The 18797-nt window shown below is 44.7% G+C and overlaps 2 protein-coding genes across 2 annotated transcripts in view; one reads left to right on the top strand and one right to left on the bottom strand.

Moving 5' to 3' along the window:
- MAPKAPK2 (MAPK activated protein kinase 2) overlaps positions 1–17271 on the top strand; it is a 110947-nt gene extending 93676 nt beyond the window's left edge. Inside the window, exons 10-11 of the mRNA XM_073319764.1 lie at positions 14869–14995; positions 16696–17271. Of these exons, the coding sequence (XP_073175865.1) occupies positions 14869–14973 (105 nt within the window). The 3' untranslated portion in view covers positions 14974–14995; positions 16696–17271. The remainder of the gene's footprint in view (positions 1–14868; positions 14996–16695) is intronic.
- IL10 (interleukin 10) lies at positions 13447–18531 on the bottom strand. The gene is made up of 5 exons (XM_073319767.1): positions 18373–18531; positions 17033–17095; positions 16339–16491; positions 14838–14903; positions 13447–13571 (listed from the first exon to the last, which is right to left on the bottom strand). Exons 1-5 carry the CDS (start codon positions 18529–18531, stop codon positions 13479–13481), a joined length of 534 nt encoding a protein of 177 aa, XP_073175868.1. The 3' UTR covers positions 13447–13478.
- Positions 18532–18797: the final 266 nt, after the last annotated feature.

The raw sequence follows: 18797 nt of genomic DNA, 5'->3' as shown, positions 1-18797 counted from the left end.
TAAAACCACACCAAACGGGAGAGTCATCAGGTTGCTTAGTAATTTCAAAGACCATATAGTTAACTGACATTATTCAGTTTTCAGTAGCGGAAGGGCGCTGTTACGAGAGTGCTCTATGTCTCTCTATATGTAAATATTTAATAAGGTACCAGTAGATGGTGCTCAAAACTCTGTGGTACACTGCCAGGGTTCTGTAGGACCAGTACAACTTCCGGAAGTTGTGCACTCCAAATAGCTTCCTTTGTGTGGCTCTTTACACCAGCTCTTAACAAGCGTGAAGAAGCTTGCTTTGCTCTTGTCAGTGCTATACCTGTCCTGTGCCTAATCAGAGGTCTGCAGTATCTCAGGTGATCAACTCAGCATCTTTTGCCAGCGCTAAATTATTCCCCACAATGGAAGTTGTTGTTGTAACTGCTTTCTAGACCAGCTGAAGTTTTCTTTAATGAATCTCATTTATCTTATTTATTTAGATTAAATGTTTCTCTGAAAGGCAGAAGTGGTGAAGGATGACTCTGATGAGGAAGCACAGGGTATTTCTCGAAGTCCTCAGTGCTATTTGTGGATGAAATCCTATAATCTAGGCTTCTTAATGCTGATTCATCCAGACCAAGCAGAACTTAAATTTCCAAACCGGAGTTTAAAAGACAGAGAAAAGGGAGGAAAAACTCGCTCATGTAGTGTTTCCCCTGGTGCACTCCAATCATATGACTGTGCACTTCTATCCAGCAGGGTTGCCAACTCCGACTGAAGCTATTCTGGGAGATTTTTTTCCCTCCCGACATGACATAATGCTGTTTTCTTAAAATATCCTATTAAAATCTCTCAGATTGCTATCAATAGTCACCGGGAGATTCATGCCGATTCTGGGAGACTCCAGTCCAAACCTGGAGGGTTGGCACCCCTACTATCCAGACAACATGAACTGGACCACAAAGGGTATTCTCATGGGATTTACCAAGCCTGTACCTGGGAATCAAGTGGGGTCCTACAGGCATTCTTATGCATCCTTCCACCTTGATCATAGAATATCAGGGTTGGAAGGGACCTCAGGAGGTCATCTAGTCCAACCCCCTGCTCAAAGCAGGACCAATCCCCAACTAAATCATCCCAGCCAGGGCTTTGTCATGCCTGACCTTAAAAACCTCTAAGGAAGGAGATTCCACCACCTCTCTAGGTAACGCATTCCAGTGTTTCACCACCCTCCTAGTGAAAAAGTTTTTCCTACTATCCAACCTAAACCTCCCCCACTGCAACTTGAGACCATTACTCCTTGTTCTGTCATCTGCTATCACTGAGAACAGTCTAGATCCATCCTCTTTGGAACCCCCTTTTTAGTTGAAAGCAGCTATCAAATCCCCCCTCATTCTTCTCTTCCGCAGACTAAATAATCCCAGTTCCTTCAGTCTGTCCTCATAAGTCATGTGCTTCAGTCCCCTAATCATTTTTGTAGCCCTCCGCTGGATGCTTTCCAATATTTTTCAAATCCTTCTGGTAGTGTGGGCCCCAAACTGGACACAGTACTCCAGATGAGGCCTCACCAATGTCGAATAGAGGGGAACGATCATGTCCCTCAATCTGCTGGCAATGCCCCTTCTTATACATCCCAAAATGCCATTGGCCTTCTTGGCAACAAGGGCACACTGTTGATTCATATCCAGCTTCTCATCCACTGTAACCCCTTGATTGTGATTATGTGTTGCAGCCCCTCCGAGGAATTAGACCAGGGCATATGCCAGTGAGTTTGTAGTAAAAAAAACAAAACAAAACAATCATTTACAACTTTAATGGGACCAAATTCACATTCTAGTCTTGTAAAACCATAAAACCGTAGAGGTTTTCTTCACTGAAAACTGGGTAACCCCAAATGCATCTGGCTAGAATAGATCTTACAATATATCCACTGGAAAACCTATTTCAAACGTTCTCAGCACCTTTCTCAGGCAAGGAAGACAAAACCTTTCCTCGCTGCTTTGAAGAGGAAATCAAAATACTTCTGAGCGTCATTGGCAAGGGAAACTGTGTCTGAGATGTATCAGCAGCAGGGGCTGGCTGATGACGGCATTGTAAAAGATTCAGGATATGGAAATCGGAGCATAAGGAGAGTGAGCTTGGATATTACTGAAAGAAAATAAACCTGGTAGCTGGAGCTTGGAAATAGCAAACTGTTGAAAGCAAAGAAATACTCTATTACTGCCTTGAGCGATAAAAGGGTGGGTCAGACCTCTGAAGGGGAAAAAAGAAGCAGCTCATAAAAGGCGAAGATGGAAAAAACTTATTTGGGTCATCTAATTCATGCCCTTGGCCAATACAGATTTGGTCTTGACACCCTGAGCTAGATTCTCAACTGGCATAAATCAGTGCAGTTCCAAAGAAGTCAGTGGAGGTGCACTAATTAGACCTGCTGAAGACAAGGTAATATGTAATATTATTATTCCATTAATTAACATATGTAATATGAACAATAAATGTCTCCGGGCTCCTGGATCTCTCCTGGCCAGATCTTGCCAATCTGCTCCCCCACTTTCCAATCAACACCTTTTAAAAATTGCCAGTTGCCGAGCTTTGACGTCAGGATTTATGTCCTTGGAGAGTCTTATACTATGTCTGGATAAAGCAATTTGTAATGAAAGGAAAAGCAAGCAGCACTTGTTTTGGTGGGATAACAGCCTTGCAGGGCTGCCCTAGGTCCCTTTCGCTGAGGTAACCTTCCCCTAGTCATTGTGAAACCTCCCTTGGCCAGAGGAGAGAGGGACACAACATGGTTCTGCTTTCTGTTAAGGTAGGTGGGGGACCAAAGCCTCAGGGCTTGATTCCAAGGTCTTTGGGGTGGGGGTGTGGGAGGGGGAGGCTGAGCTATGGCTCACTGTGCCAGAAAAGAGCTTCATTGAAACCAGATACCTTCCTGAGAGGCTGCCACTTGCCTCCCAAATGTCTCCAGCCAGCCCTGTATGGCCTCTCTTCACAGGCAGCAGGTGTAGCTAGTTGGAGTTGCTTGGCCTTGCAAGCCAGAGGCCCCTTTCCCAGACACACAAACTATTTGCAATTCATCTTCAGTTCTCATTCTCAACCAGTTCTTAGAGGATCAGTGTGGCTTAGTGGAGTGGAGTAGTTCTCACTGTTTTCATACCAGGAACCCTCCACAAGCCCCTTCCCAGTGTGCAAAAATCCCTGTGCCATTTTATTATGGGAAGATCAGATCCTGAAACCTGTGTCTGACTCCGAGGTTGGGAGCACCGATCTAATGGATACCGCATGGGACCGCTGCTGCCACTGACTGACTCACAAAGCAGCTGCTGAGGTTCAGTGTTTGTGAAGTGCTACAAAAGGGACCATGCAAGGCTATTGGTAAACGGTGTCATCAGTAACACTGAAGTGGAATATAAGTGACATCACAGTGTCTGGACAACAATCCGTTTTTTCCAGCATATGGCATTTTTTAATCACAGAGAATCCCGATGTGCTTTGCGACCTACCGTGCCACTGACATATGGGGTGGGGAGGACAGCAGGAGCTTGGATACCATAGTGATGGGTGTGAGAAAGAACCTGGCTAGATTAGAAAAGAACCAGTGCATAGAACACCACACAGCATAAAGGGGAGAAATGGGAAATTTTGCCCTATGGCACCAGCTCAAATCTCTGTTTGTATCATATGCCTTTGGATATTGAAGTCTGTAAGAAGCTGATTGGAGCTAGATTTTTAGACTGTGGTTCTCATGAGAGCCTAGAGCAAGTTAGGAACCCACCTTCTCTTGACTTTCTTATGGGACTTATGTGCATAATTCTCTTAGGAGCTTTTCGAAATCCCACCCCCTAAGATCCCAACACAAAACCATGTATGCTGTAAACTGCACAATTCTCTGTCTTGCTATTAGAGGGAAGAAAGGCGAAGTCAATGCTGCTGTGATAAGCTTGTTGGGGCCAGGGACTGTCTCTTTGTTCTGTGTTTGTACAGCACCTAGCGTAGTGGGAGTCCTGATCTATGACAGGGACTCCAAGGAGCTATAGTAATACAAATGGTTGTTTGTTTGACCGTCACCATAGAATGCCAGCCGTTAGGGCCCGGAATACAATATTATCACGTCCATTAAAATGGAGACTGATTATAACTGGTAGTGCAAACAGCCCTAGTAATTCTGAGATGAGGTAGAGAATTCTGTGGTTGGCTGCTCACTCACACCTCACATGCGTCAGAACCCACCTTGTGGCTAGGTACTGCACCTGTGTTACTGTCTCGCTATGAGACAGCGATGGCTGCTGCTCCGACACTTTACGGGTAGAGAGGGAGCGAAAATGAATAAGTGCAGGAACCAGTTTTCATTTGTCAAAATATTGAAAGTGAGGCCTAGGGCAGAGGGTATGAATTGTCTCTAGACCCAGAGGAACTGCCAGATGTAAACAGACCAAAGGATTGTTCAATCTGGTGTCCTGTCTCCTGTCCCACTGGAACAGAACAGTGGCCACTGTGTCTGGTGTCCTGCTTCCTTCAATGCCAGGATGGACTGCTCGGGGAGGCTTAGCACCTCTGGGCGTCAGGCATAGGGGTCTCACATCGGGCACCCAGAGCCTCAAACGTATTTAGGCTCCCAGCTTCCATTGATAGTCCAGCCAGGTTCTTTCATTCATCGATGGACTTCAGTTGATTTCAATGGACAGTCAGAGGCTGGGCCCCAGAAATGGAGATGCTCAGAAGTAGCAAACACTTCTGCAAATGTGGCTGTGAGAGGCCGTGGCAACATAAGCACTCTTGGCTTTAGTAATCCTGTTGTTTCCTCACCAACTGATCTTAGTCAGGCTCATCGCACTGAGACATAGCTGGAGGAGGAAAGTGGTAGTCTGTGAAGCTGTGCATGGCCTGGGGCCTCCTCCTCTTGTCTCTGTTACCATAATGAATGCACCAAACCCACACCAGGACTGTCTGCTCCATTTTCATTTTTACACTCAACCTCCTTTACCACAAACCCCAGCCTTTCCGAAGAGTTGTATTAAAATCTAGGGCATGGAGAGACGTTCACCTGGGGCCAGGGGCACAGACAATTTAAGAGGCAATAATGACCTCAAATGAAACGACCATGAAACAAATATGATTTTAACAAACATGCAATATTAAAATGCTTCATTAGATTTTTAAGAAATGAATACCCTGCCCCAGCTCTTTGATGCTACTAGAGACCGTGTACCTGATCCTCGTTGTGTTAGGGCCCCTTTATGCCACTCTGTCAAAGTGAAGACCCCCAGCAAATGACCCCCAGCAAACACCTGCTGCGTATGGGACTCCTCTGCTGGCATAGAGCTACTGGATCAGCCCTAAACAGGCCTGCTTCTCATTCCCCCAGCATTGAACGGGGCGTCTCAGTGGCAGGAAGGAAGAATAGCTGGAGTACTCTGCACTATGGCTATTCTTTGTCCCTGGGGGCCATAGGAAGCAAAGCATCAATTCTAGCAGCCATGAGGCTGCTCTACCTTACATTGAGGGCTGGGGCAGGCCCCTGCCTAATGCCAGACTTAGAGGAGCACTGCTTAAATTCATCTTTGCCCTCCTTCCCTATCCTGTGCCAAATACAGTCCACTGAGAGTTGGGGCCATTTTTTTATGGGGCCCTGGGATGTTTATAGTTAAGGTTTGAGAAGAAAACTAATGATTACAGTAATAATAAAAGCACAGTTTGTTTTAATACCCATAACCTTAAGTGAAAGGCAGAAATTCCTGATAAATCTGCTGTTTAAGCTGAAAGCAACAGCTTCCCCTTTCTCTCAGAAGAAGGAAGAGGATGGCGTTTTGAGTCTGATCGTCTACAAGCCGAGGGATGTCCCCATCCTTCATCTGTGCTGCATTTCCCTCTGCTGCAGCCAGGTTGGTGCGTAACCTTCACTGACTGTCCGCACTTGGCTGCCTTTCCCACATTTGTCAATGAGGCAATGACGAAGATATTTAATGGCTTCCTTCTCAGAGAGGACAGGTTGTTCAGTACGAGGACATATATTGCTTTCAAGCAAATTTCTTCACATTCCCACAGAAAAAGCAGAAGACGCTTCTCCTGCAATGACTGGAATGGTCAGCTGTGACCCCTCTTAACCTGTTCTTCATTTGGGGCGAAACATGCTTCCATGCAAAGGGACAGCACCAGGCCTAGGTGCTACGTAAGTCCTCGGATGTTTCATCAGCTGTGATTTAAAAATCAGCTTTGAAACCTAGGTTGTTCAATCGGTGCAAATGCCTTGTGCAGCCCCACTTTTTTCAGAGCCTCTGCCCTATTTTTCTATGAAGCATCAGATGCTTCTTCGAAGGAAGGACACCTGTGGTGTGTCGGTCTCAGGCAGGCCCAGTGCGCTGGGGTGAATTTCACCCCAACTGAGCAATATGTTGAGAGGGGTGATGGAGCAGCTGACACATTGATCTTTGCGGCAACACCTTGTGAGTGTTTGGCTAACAGAGGGCACTTTTCAGCCTGCCCTTCACTTCAACTGTGGCCTTCTCTCCAGCATGCCCTTCCAAACAGCTCTCCCACGCCAGTGATTCATCCGCTGCATGTCAGCCACGCACTTCACCATGTAAGTCCCAGCCTGGCGTGACCGCACAATTGTGCAAGTCTGTACTTTGTTGTTGTTGCTTAGGAGGCTTGTCCCCAGATTCTGCCACAGGGTCAGCCCATTGCTTGTTCCATCACATTCATCTCTAGGAAGTGTGCAGCTTAAACCACAGACTGAGCATGATACGTGAAATGAGTGTCAGATGGATGCGCAAGAAGAGAGTGACAACCGTCAATCGTGTCTCAGCATTAATGTCCGGTGGGAGGCAGAGGTTGGCACATGGACCTGTGAGTCACACAATTGTTGGAGTCTGAAAGGACCGCTCTTGGGGTTGTCTGTCTAGTGCTGTCTGCATTATGGCAGGGTGGATCTTGCTACTTTGTCATTCATGGGTGTGTATTCTAGCCTGGTGGGTGAACCCATGCCTTGCTTGGCAGCTTGTTCCAGGGCCACATTGTTTTCAGTAGGGACTGGTGAACTTCTTGACACTCAATGGCTTCCCAACTGCATGAACTATGTACTTAAGTTTGCAAAACTAGAACGAATGTTCAACCCCTGTTTTCCCTAATATTGAAACCTAGTCCTGCCCCCATCTGCCCTCCTGTCAAAATGATTCAACTGGGCCCAACCCTGCAATCCTTAGTCCTTGCAGTACTTCAATAGGAGTTTTGTCTCGGTGATGACTGCGGGGTTGGGCTCAGGATGTATGTAACAGAGGCCAGAAGGGGTTTAAGCATTTCAAGTGTGTTTCAGGCCATTTAGCTGAGCTGTGGTAGCCTAAATGTAGTGAATGAATTGGAGCTAGCTGGCTGTGCAAGGGGGTTAAGTGTCAGGAAGTTGAGCATGCGCAGGGTTAGCTGTCAGGAAGAAGATACCCCGCCAAGAAACCATGTTCTATGTGGGGAAAAAATAAAAAACCACCATTTCTTATTTGTGTAACACTTGCCAGATGTTACTGTAACAAGGGAAGGCAGGTGAAGATTGTCAGGAACTTAACTTGCATGCAATGATGCAGCATAATAGATGCAATTATTATGACTTTTATTATTTCTGTTGCACCAGTACCTACAGGTCCCGTTGGGGTCAGATTGTTGTGCTATGCACTGTGCAGAACTAATAAAAAGACCGTCCCTGCCCCACAGAGAGGTCAGTTTATACATCTAAAGAGACAACCACCGGTGATGAGTAAAACAATAACTGAGGAGGGGGTAAGCAGTGAGAGAAGCCCGCTTAGCTTAATAAGTGGCAGTATCGGCACACCCCTGGCCTGACCATTGTACAGGAAGAATGAGCAGTGGATCAGTAAAAGCTGGCGCTGATGTCACTGCTCACTCAAGCAATATCAGCTCCTTGCCTGAGCCCTGGCTCCTCCCTGCGTGAGGCTCCCTGCTTCCCCCCACCGCAGCACCCCACCTCTGCACCCCACCTTTTTGACAAAAGTGGGCATTTGCCGATTTGATCAGTTGGCAAAAGCAAATGGGACAAATGCCTACTTTTGCCAAAAAGGTCAGGATGGCTGAGACAGGGCTTGAGAAAGGGACTGTCCCAGCCACAGTGGGATGTACGGTCACCCTACTCCTAAATTCCCAGAGAGAGTCTTTGACAGAGCCAGGAACTGTGAACCCGGGTCTCTCCCATCCAAGTCTAATGCCTTTACCCCAAGGTCACCCTTCTTGTCTGTGAGCTTATTCCGTAGGCTGTCATTGCAAACTTAACCTAGATAGCATGCTTGCAGCCTCACTGCAATTGCAGTTGCGTGCCAGGCTGGGGAGACGGTTTGTTTTCATCTCTAGTGTTCTCGGTACGTGTGAGCAGGTACACTCTGGGTCAGAGGGCTTGGCCACACTTGGAGCCCGGAAGCCCTGCGGGAACCACGGAACTGTAATCCGCATCCAGCATGTGAAGCCGCTCTCTGATTGAGACAAAGATTAGGTGAGATGAAGGCGAGCCAAAAGGAAGGTTAGAAGACGCTTGTGCTGTGATTCTGGTTTGATGTAGGTGTCGTGAGTCATGGGGATGATTTCTAATGGTGCTCTAAGTGTGTCAGCTTTGCAGCTTGCTCCGTAAGCTGTGCAGCCGTGTGAAGAGGGACTGCCGGGGATCTTGCTGTCCCCGCCCATCCTGAATTAGCCTGCCCTAAGGGATAGCCAGAATGGGCACACAGTACCCACCTGCACCCCCACCCTGCACAAGCAAACACTTCTTTCAGTAGTGCCTCCTCTGCCCAGATGACAGGGCAAGGGCTTCCTCTTGTATTTCAGTAATACCAGTCCGGAAATCTTCTGGAGATAATATATATGCAAATATGCATATGTGTGTGTTTATGCTTACCAAGTGTGTGTGTTTAATATATTCCAATCATCCCTGGATCTAAACACCCCTGCAACTTGGGAACAAAGTTTGCATGCAGATTTAGCTCTCAGCTTTTCCATTTTGTGGCTAGGGCTCATCTCCCATCATCCACCCAGCCAACCAGCTTCCTCGGCTGGGAATCCTGCAGGATGAATCTCTTGGAGTACTTCCGCTTCTGGCCCTGGCTGAAACTCAGAGGTCTATATGTCCGTTTCTCTCTCACAGCTCACTTTACTCTGTTCCCATTCAACAATAATCCACCTGTTATCACTGCACACAGCCATCCTTCCCGAAAAAGGCTCATGGCAATGTCTCCATTTCGTTCTGCATTGAGTGACTCCTGTGGCACCAGGTAACTGGAAATCTTTTTTTATCTGTACAGCAAGAAGCATCCGGTCTGCTTCCTTCCTTTGGTTACTTTAACCATAGTGACTGAGTCTTACCGAAAAACTGACCACAGCCTAGCAGACAAAAGCGGCATTCTCTGTGCAGAGGACAGAATGTTCAGTGCCTGCAACAATTGAGAGAATCCACCAGTATCTGTCACCCCGAGGCTACTGTTCGGCAGACACCTGCCTATACACGGTTGACCTGGCTAAACAGAATTGTTCTTGTTAATAATTTAAACAAAAATATCAGTGAATCCAAGTCAGGTTGCAAAAGCCTTAATGTGCCAGTAGGCTAGATTGGGAAGGAGAACTGAAATCGCATTTGGGAGAAATCCGAATGTATTAGAGACCAAGAGGATTAATTTATGGCTCTGGTTCCAGTACAGGCTTTCAGACTCCCTTCAGCTCTAATATACCTCAGTCCTAATCTCCAGCGCCCCACAGTGTCCTAGGACTGGGGTCCCCACTACTGTATCTCAGTCAGTGCCTCTCCGAATTCAATATCCTTATAATAGCCCTTGCTGTTCAAGTACTGGATCGTGCCATACGCCCGCATCATTGCACCTCAAAACTGGTGTGCAAAACCTCTTGGGTCTCCTTCACACAAGCTGCCCACACTGCTACTTTGCATAGTGGTTTTGCAGTGCAGAGCAATGCCAACTAGGGATTAAGCTGATCACCTGCTGGGCTGAGTGTCAGGGGCTACCTTGTTTGGGATATGAATCCAGATTCCCAGTGGTGAAAAGCTAGTGCACTAACCTACTGCGCTCCCTGGTCCCTGAAGAGGGACAAGTTCTATCACAGGGGAATGATATGTCCAAGAAAGGAAGCAGGGTAGCAATATCTGTCAGGAACAAAGCTAAAGGAGTATAAAATAAGGGAGTTGCTTGAAATGCAGGAGCTGCAGTCACACCAGGTGCACTTCTGCTGTACAGGCCACTCCTGTATCTTCACAGTATAAAAACGAGTCTCTGACACAGATGCATTGTGCCAAAAATGCAGTTTGGATTAAAATCATCTTGGCCAAATTCTGTGCAACCACATTGACCTGTAACCCTGTTGATGAGTGGGTAGAACACTGCAGATGTTATCTCGTTGCCTGCAAATATTTTCGTGTTTTTATTTTAAATGTTCTGAACCATTGTGCGCCTAAAAACAAGAAGCCTCATGCCAGTGAAAGTGACTGGAAATTGAGAGTGAAACTGATTAGCGTGCTGATTGAAATCCATAAATAGCTGGGCTTAAATGGCGGAATGCAAAATGGACATATATTGTTCTAATCTGGGTTTATTAGTAACAGGGGTAAAGGAGGCTTACGTCCGTATGCGTACATATATTCTTTATGGCTAGGTGTTGAGAGGCTATGAGGATGGGTGTAGCTTTGTAAATGAGATAAACAATAAGGGTTGTTAATATTGTTTGTATTGTGCTAGTACCTAGAGGCTGCAGCTACGATCAGGACTGCATTGCTAGGTGCGGTACAAACATACTAAGAGAAAACCCCTGCCCCAAAGAGCTTACAGTCGATTTAGACAAGGCAAACACAGGAAGTCCCTGTTTTACAGATGAATAATGGAGGCACGGTAGATTAGATCCCAATTGTAGTCACTGGAATTTAATCACATGCCTATAATTTAATACCTGTTTGAGTGCTGGCCTGAATAGGGATGATTTGAGCATGTGCTTAAAGAGTTTCTTGAATCAGGGTCTAATTGACCTGGCCAAGGTCACACAAGGATCTGTATTTGACTGTGTTTCTTTAATCACCATGTTAATTCAGGTATGAGCCCCGTGTGCGCAATGGCTACTAAAAAGGCTCTGCAAAGGGATTCATCCCTTTATGTCCACACTGAGTCCCACTGATTCAGAGTGCCCTGTCAGAACCCTCTGCATGAGGAGGGACTATCTATGATCATGTATCCTAATGTGAGCCACTCAAGGAAGACAAAATGTTATTTACAACACCAAAATAAATGCCATTCCTCTAGGTGGTGAGCAATATTTCACATTCATAACCACATTAATAAATGGAAGGAATAGAATAGATCAGATTGCTGTTAGAAAACATAAAAAGTTTATTTTTACATTCACATAAAAACAGATGAAAATTCTGCAGTCACGCACATGAACACATCAACAGAGCACTTACAAAGGCACTGCCCTCTGAGCAGCAACATGTCTTGCAGAACTGAAATTGCAGCTGGCGAGATGGAACTTTTGGTCTGTTTGCTGCTGCTGTAACCCGTTTGCCCAGTTCACAGCCCTGTGACATCACTCAAGCCAAAGGGAGTTTTGCTGGAATAAGGAGTGCAGAGTTGGCTTGACAGGAGTTTAATGCAAAAAGGGGCAGACTTTTGCAGAAGCCTGACTGAATTTTACACCCGTTTACACCAAAGCCTGCCCTTACTCTGACTTAGGTACCATCTCTAAGTGAATTTTAGCCCTTTGAATTGCAGAACAGCGCTGTTGTGGTTGGGCTGGTTACTTCTGTTGGATCACCAGCTTCATTGTAATGCATTCCCGGGACGGGGACATGACCCCCGCCCTTGTGGCGTTAGCTCTGAAAATACAAGCTAAGTATAAATCTCCTTACCTCTTTTCGTAATGGTAACTTACAAAGCACAGTAACACGCATGACAAACTGACAGTTTTTCATGACAGTGGAGCATCCTATTGCTTCTAAATATTAGAACCCAGCTCCCAAACATTACTGCAGTTCACTCTCTGTTATTCTCTGCATATTGAGCCCATGAAACAAGGTGGAATCAAATACTGACATACAGAGAATACTGACTCTCTGGGTATATAGAACCAGCATTGGTTGTAACATTTCTAGTGTAGCAGTTGCCAGTTGCAGCTCCTGGCTCATAATGTGAGATGTAAAGCAAAGCAAACCGTTGCCAGCCCTATGTGCAGCTTCATGCATTTGAATGCAAATTACCAAATCCACCTTAAAATGGTGGGTAATAATTTAAACTATCCTCCGCAACCCTAACCAGTCAGTGAGTTAATCCCCGTCCAAGGCTGAAGGATAAGACACTGTGGCCTGACTTTCAAAGGTGCTGAGCTCCTGCAGCTCCCGTGGGCTTCAAGGACCACTGTGGATGCCCCAGCAGCTCTGAAAGTCAGGTGATTAAATGGCTAGTAGCAGTTAAAAGTTAAGTTCTATTAGAACCAAAGCATTTCATTCCAAATACTGTTTTTTCTTATGATAGTGAGCTAAGTTTAAACTGAGGTCAGGTTGATCAGAGTCAGTTGTTTGTTACATCATCTGCTGGTGTTTCCTAGAGAATTCAAGGTTTTGAATATAAACTCGGCACCCCTAAATTTCATTTAATGTAAAAGCTGACCAAAAAGCCTTTTCAGGAAAGAAAAAGCCCTCTGTTTTAGCTATGTTTAATTGGCTATTTTAAGGCTTGAGAGCCCTGATTTCACTAGGAGGGTGGTGAAACGCTGGAATGCGTTACCTAGGGAGGTGGTAGAATCTCCTTCCTTAGAAGTTTTTAAGGTCAGGCTTGACAAAGCCCTGGCTGGGATGATTTAATTGGGGATTGGTCCTGCTTTGAGCGGGGGTTGGACTAGATGACCTCCTGAGGTCCCCTCCAACCCTGATATTCTATGATTCTAGAGAACAGGTTAGTTCCCTTTCTGAATTACAGAACAGAGACCATGCCTACAGATGTTTAGCTCAGAGAGTAGGGCCCTGATTCAGCAAAGCCATTAAGCATGTTCTTAACCTTAAGCACATAAGTATAAATGCTTTGCTGGATTTGGGGCCTAGAACTCCTGATTAGACAGACCCTGACTTCAGCGGAATTACACCAGGGATGAGTATGACTCATTATGTACTCCCTCAAGAGTATTTCCTGAAATATAAGTTTTGGTATTTCCAAGATAAGTGTAAAAATAGCACAATCATACAAAGTACAAATATCAAACAATAAATAATAGTTTAAAAATGATATTGCTTTTTCTTATTTAAAAAAAAAAAGACATCTGTAAATGTAAACATTGAGGTATTGGAGGTAATAAATACTTAATATGGTAGGTATAATATGTTTTTTAAAGTACAGTATTAATACTGTTCAGCCATAACTGTTGGCCCAAACCATAAGATTATTCTATGTCTCATGTGTTTGGAGAGTCTAATGTTACTTTTATAAAACAGCAGTTTCCTTGTTGTGAAAGATGCAGAACTTCTTTGGGTTTCACTTTCCCATCTTCATCATCAAGTATTCTTCAATGTAGTTAATGAATATGTCAAATTCTCCCATTGCCTTATAGATTCCTTTCTCTTGTAACTAGGGGAAGGGGAGGAGCAGAGAAAATAAATTACTTAATATCAATTAATTTACACATTAGTAATTAAGTGTCTAATAAGTCACAAGATAAATTAAGTTAAAGCATGTTAAGCCTAGATGCACAGTTCATAGAGCGCATGGAAATGTTACTCAGATTCTCATTAAACCACAAATGTTGAATCACAGCTAACTCACAAGTGATGGGAGAATTGATATGTAGTTTGCAAGCAGTTCATTAAGCAAATTTGAATTGCTTTATTTGGAGATGTAGCTCTTATGATATATTTCTGTTCTCTGATTGGCTGAATGTAACTTTTAGGATCAATTTCCAATGGGAATGCTTGTGATTAGGAATTCAAAATAGGCTTCCCACAATGATCCTGCTTGACTTGCTTAAAATACTTTCATTTGACAGAATATTCAAGGACAAGAAACAGAAGTAATGCAAACACACTCAAAGCAAAGTATGGTTTTGAAAAAAACCATAAACTTCTGCAGATTTTTTTAATGCAACATTTGTCCAGCTGCAATAGGAATCATAATACCAGCTTTTGGACAATGTGAACTGATAGACTCATTCCTAACTCATTTGTGGTTGTGTAATATACCATACAGATACTTGTTTAGATAATTTGTACACATTATAATTCCATCTGCAATTTAAGCTGTTTTCCTGAAGTTGCTCTGGCTAGTGCAGTTACTGTATCTATCTGACCCAGCCCCATTGCATTGTCATGCACTTACTGAGTGCCCCAAAATCTTTAGTGTGTTTATTCTGGCAAAACAATGGTGGGGTACGGATGTGCTCTTATCCCCATTGTTCAGACAGGGAATCAAGGCCCAGAGAATGCCCCAGGTCCTACAGGGAGTCTGTAGTAGGGCAAGAACTGGAACCCGTGTCTCCAAAATCCCAGGCGGGGCTATCTTTTAACTTTTAGAGTCAACATGTCCTTTGCTTTAGCATTGGTGTTAGCCAAACCTGAGAAGGTTGAGAGTCCAGGTTCAGTTTGGCTCACCAGCCATCACTTTTGATACTTCTGTGACCCTCATCCAAAAAGTCTAACTCTCTTGAATGTGAAAAAGTGTGTGTGTGTGTAGAGGGGGTGTAGTATGGAGCTCAAATGGACCATTGTTATGGTGTTGCAGCATTTCTGGTCCCAGTCCAGGCCAGAAATGCAAAAGTAAATGATCCTTGTAAAAAAAAAGCCTGGTTTCAGTAGTGGGCCAGGTTTCAGGGGCTGGTTAGCAATTGGACAGGAGAGTTACCTTATTGTATGTTTCCTTGATCTCCTTTAAGGTCTGGCTCCTCTTCTCGCAGGTGAAGAATCTGTGCTGTGGAGGAAAGCAACCAGGGATTTTTAACAAAACAGCCTTCCTTTACGGTACAGCTCTGGATGGGTGAGAGACAGGCTGCTGCAGCCCAGGTGTGTGCTAGGGAAACTATGATTGAGTCCTTTACCCCCACTCCTCCTGCCACGGTAGGCCCTCAGCTCCCCAGCCCCACTCTCCCACAAGGCTGTGCTTTCCCCCTTTTTACCAGCTTTCCTCTCCCCTCATCCATTTCCCTCACTTCTTTCAAAATTCCACCCATCTTCCCCATGTCAGTCACATGTGCCCTTCAAAACTAAGCCTTTGTGATATATATAAATGAAATCCATTCACAGATATTTATTCTCAGGGGGACTAGCCCAGTGGCCCCCTTGCTAGGATGTTGGATCCTTTCCCCCTCCCCTCAGCCGTCATTTGTCTTTTTACATTGTGAGCTCTCTGGAGCAGGAACTTCGGCTACTTTTTACTATGGCCTACCCAAAGATGGCTGGATCCATTCTGGGACCTCCAGATGCTACCCCTGTGCAGATACCCATAGCCATTATGTTTGAGGAGTTCTAGTAACCAGCTCAGCAAACAGCCTGTGTGATGTTCTGTCAGGGAGGGTTCACCCTCCTCTTTGCTGAATTGCTTGCTCACTGACTGAGTCATTTCACAACCAGATGACAGAGTCAGGACACCACCGCCAGGCAGTTCCAGGAGCTGAGGCTGCATTTAGCTTTCATTCTGCCGCCCCAGCCTGTGAGAGCAGCTCCTTTCAGGTAAGGGCTTCAGATGAACCCTTTTAAATTAATCTTTGATCAGTGTTTATTACAGGGCTGCGGGCTGGCCTTTAAAAATAAATAATTATTTCTAAAACTTTACAACTGAATCTTGATGATACAAATCATAGATTCCTAGATATCAGGGGCCTGAAGGGACTGCTTGGGTCACCCAGTCTCTGCAGTCTCTGTGTGTGTCTATCTATCTCTGGTCTATATATGGTGAAACCTTCCCCATGATGAGTAAAATTCTGCCTCCCTTTTCTGTAATGACCAGGATGTCAGTCCTCAGAATCCAGCTGGACTGTATTTTTAATGTGCCTGTCGCTGTGCTATGTACACTGACATCAATGGCCAAGCTCCAATCAACCTCAGTGGTGCATGATCAGACTGAAGGTGGCTTGGCAAAACCTTTGTAGGCCTCCTCCCTTATAACACCACCCTGAGCTTCTTGTTGAGTCCCGGCACCGATGGATTTGCAGACCCTTCTCTTCACAATTGGCCGGTACTGCAGCCCCTCAGCCCCTGAGGCAAAGAACTTTTAAGAAGCTCTCCATCAAGAAACTGCAGAGGTTTTATGCTGCAGCTTTGCTTGGGATACGTATATTGATATCCGCTTGTGCTCAGCTCCCTGGGAACTTGGCAAGTGATCTGCAAAAGGAAGCTCCAACACTTACACAGCGCTTCAGTGTCTGCCTCAGGTCCTGCAGCATGTTGCCAATCGAGCCCACGCTCCGCTTGATGTGTTTGCTGCTGTTGATCGCCTTCGGTAAGACTTCATCCAGGTAAAATCGGATCATGTCTGACACTGACTGGCAGCCCAAATAACCCTGGCGGAAGAGGAGTGAGTTGCGTTAATGACACGCCACCGCAACTGGAGGACACGGCATAAGCAGCTGTCAGATTCAGTCGTCATCACTGGCCAGAGGTTTGGTTCTATGGGTTCTGCTGTGCACCTTACAGAGTGCTTTCCACAGTGCTGTACTGCCATCCTATGAGGTTGGTAAATAAGCACTATTATCCCTGTTTTACAGATGGAGAAACTGAGATGTAGAGAGGTGAAGCTATTTGCCCAAGCCCACAGACAGCAACAGCATCGTGGAAATCCGGAGTTCTGACTCCCAGTCCAGTGCTCTGACCACTAGACCACACCAAGCTCGAAAACAGAAGCAGAGCAATCTCAAAGGGAGTGACTATCTCAGATAGATGTTAGACAGGCAAAGATACAATGAAATCAGTTTTATAGGTATGATATTCTTATACTACTACCAGTTTTAAAAACACCCTAAACTTTGTATAGTACTTCCAGCTGCCTCCGTTAGAATGGCATTAGCTTAGAATTAGATTGACAGTGCACAGCAAAGTTCTCACCTTAAAATCTTCCAGTAAATCCTCCTTTAGCAATAAGATGTCAAGTTCATCGTCTTTGGCTTGCTGTAAAAGTATGCAATGGAAGTGTCAGTTGTATCAAGGTAGGCAGCCTACATAATCTTCATTGCTACTGTGTAAAAGTACTTCAGTTCATCAAACTGTCTGGTTTGCCTGAGTGCGTGTGTTGTCGTCTTAAGGCAAACATTGGAAATAAAAGCATCTCAGCATACAGAAGGGGTGTGTGTGTGTGTGTGTGTAATAACATTCAAGTGCTGATACTGTCCCACATGCCTGTGCAATTAGTTTGAAGTCAAAAGAAGACAGGGAAAAATGAAATCACATATGTGGGTGATTTATTTGACACGTTTAATTTTTTTAGCCTGCCTTTCAAATCCTGCTTACTTTCTTCTGACTTCAGATAGTGTGCATATAACAGCACCCAAAATTACTGTGATATATAATAACAGGTCTATTAAGGAACTACGTGATCCTGTTACCAGCACTTCACTCAGAGACTTGTAGCAAACTTTGATTTAAAGTCTTAAATCCTATATACCTACCAACTGTCATGTTAATTTGGCTGATAATACAAACACAATGCCATTATTCAGTGATTTAACCTAGAGGGATGACATTTCAATTTTTTATATCATTAGTACATAATGCCATTGATTTTATATTGCAATTCAGATGCATTTAAGGCAATATTGGTACGAATACAATTACGAATGCTATGCATCCCTTTTTGCATGATTACTTTGCTCAGCTGTCAGCAAGACCATTCTAATACATCTCCCACCACAAAGATTTAATGCTACCCTGGCAATCTATCCACAGACCGCATTCCCATGCAGGAGAAGGAAATGGGCAGTAAATTCTCTAGACACAGAATAACTTCTTTCTGGCTTTGGTGGTATCTTAACGTTTGTCTTTTAACATAACTTGAAAGCTATAGTGAAATATTTCCGTCTCATCCATTGTTAACTTGCAATGGAGTTGCACCCCTTACACCAGCATTGAATTTATCCCCGTCAGTAAAAGAATAACTTTCAATGCAATGTCAAAAAAATTAAAATGCCTTAAAATTCATTGTGAAAGCAGTTGATTTTCCTGTAATTGCGTCTGGATAACAAAAAATCTTTGCACATTTTCTCTCCCCTTAGCAAGTGATGAAACTAAACTATTTATTTCGCCTGCAGCAGCGAACACAAAACACTGTGTCTGCACCTAAACCTTTTCTGCCCAAAGGAACCTGTGTCCAGTGTGTGGGTATGCCAAGTCACTGAAAGTGCAAAAGCAGTAGACAGAAGGCGACAGGCTTTGACAGGTGTCATACTCACAAAATAATCTTTAATTTCACCAAATGCAATCCGCAGGTCTTTGAGCCGAAGGGGCAGGAGATTGGCGAGATGTGTGCAGCTTTCTTCAGAGAGCTGGCAGCTGGCATGTTTGATGCTGGCAATCAGGGCTAGGAAAATGAGTGCTGTGAGAAGTTTCATTTCTCAGCTGAGTTTCTTTCTTGTGGTCCAGTTATTAGTTCAATTTCACAAGAGGCAAAAAGCCAGATCTGAATGCCTTCACCTTGATGGAGCTCCTGATTTTATACTCTCCAGACATGCTCTCAATTTCCTTTCCCATTTCCTGGGGACTAATATTGGGGTTTTAAGACATTCATTAAAACCAAAGGTCACAAGAGTTTCCCGTAAGAGGCTTCCTGTGCTCTGGCCCCCCTCCCCTTTCCACACCCCATCAAATCGTTTGTGTT

This window comes from Lepidochelys kempii, chromosome 21, assembly GCF_965140265.1.
Source record: "Lepidochelys kempii isolate rLepKem1 chromosome 21, rLepKem1.hap2, whole genome shotgun sequence".
NCBI classification, from domain to species: Eukaryota; Metazoa; Chordata; order Testudines; family Cheloniidae; genus Lepidochelys; species Lepidochelys kempii.
Note: the sequence above shows the minus strand (reverse complement) of the source record. Positions and strands in the feature narration are given on the sequence as shown.

What these genes read in the sequence shown, in the direction of transcription:
- IL10 (XM_073319767.1), bottom strand. Translation starts at nt 18,531, where the DNA reads ATGAAACTTCTCACAGCACTCATTTTCCTAGCCCTGATTGCCAGCATC. An exon ending in ATTTACTGGAAGATTTTAAG is followed by an intron (nt 16,492 to 17,032) that starts GTGAGAACTTTG and finishes CTCTTCCGCCAG; the next exon opens with GGTTATTTGGGCTGCCAGTC. An exon ending in TCAAGGAAACATACAATAAG is followed by an intron (nt 13,572 to 14,837) that starts GTAACTCTCCTG and finishes CCCTTCCCCTAG; the next exon opens with TTACAAGAGAAAGGAATCTA.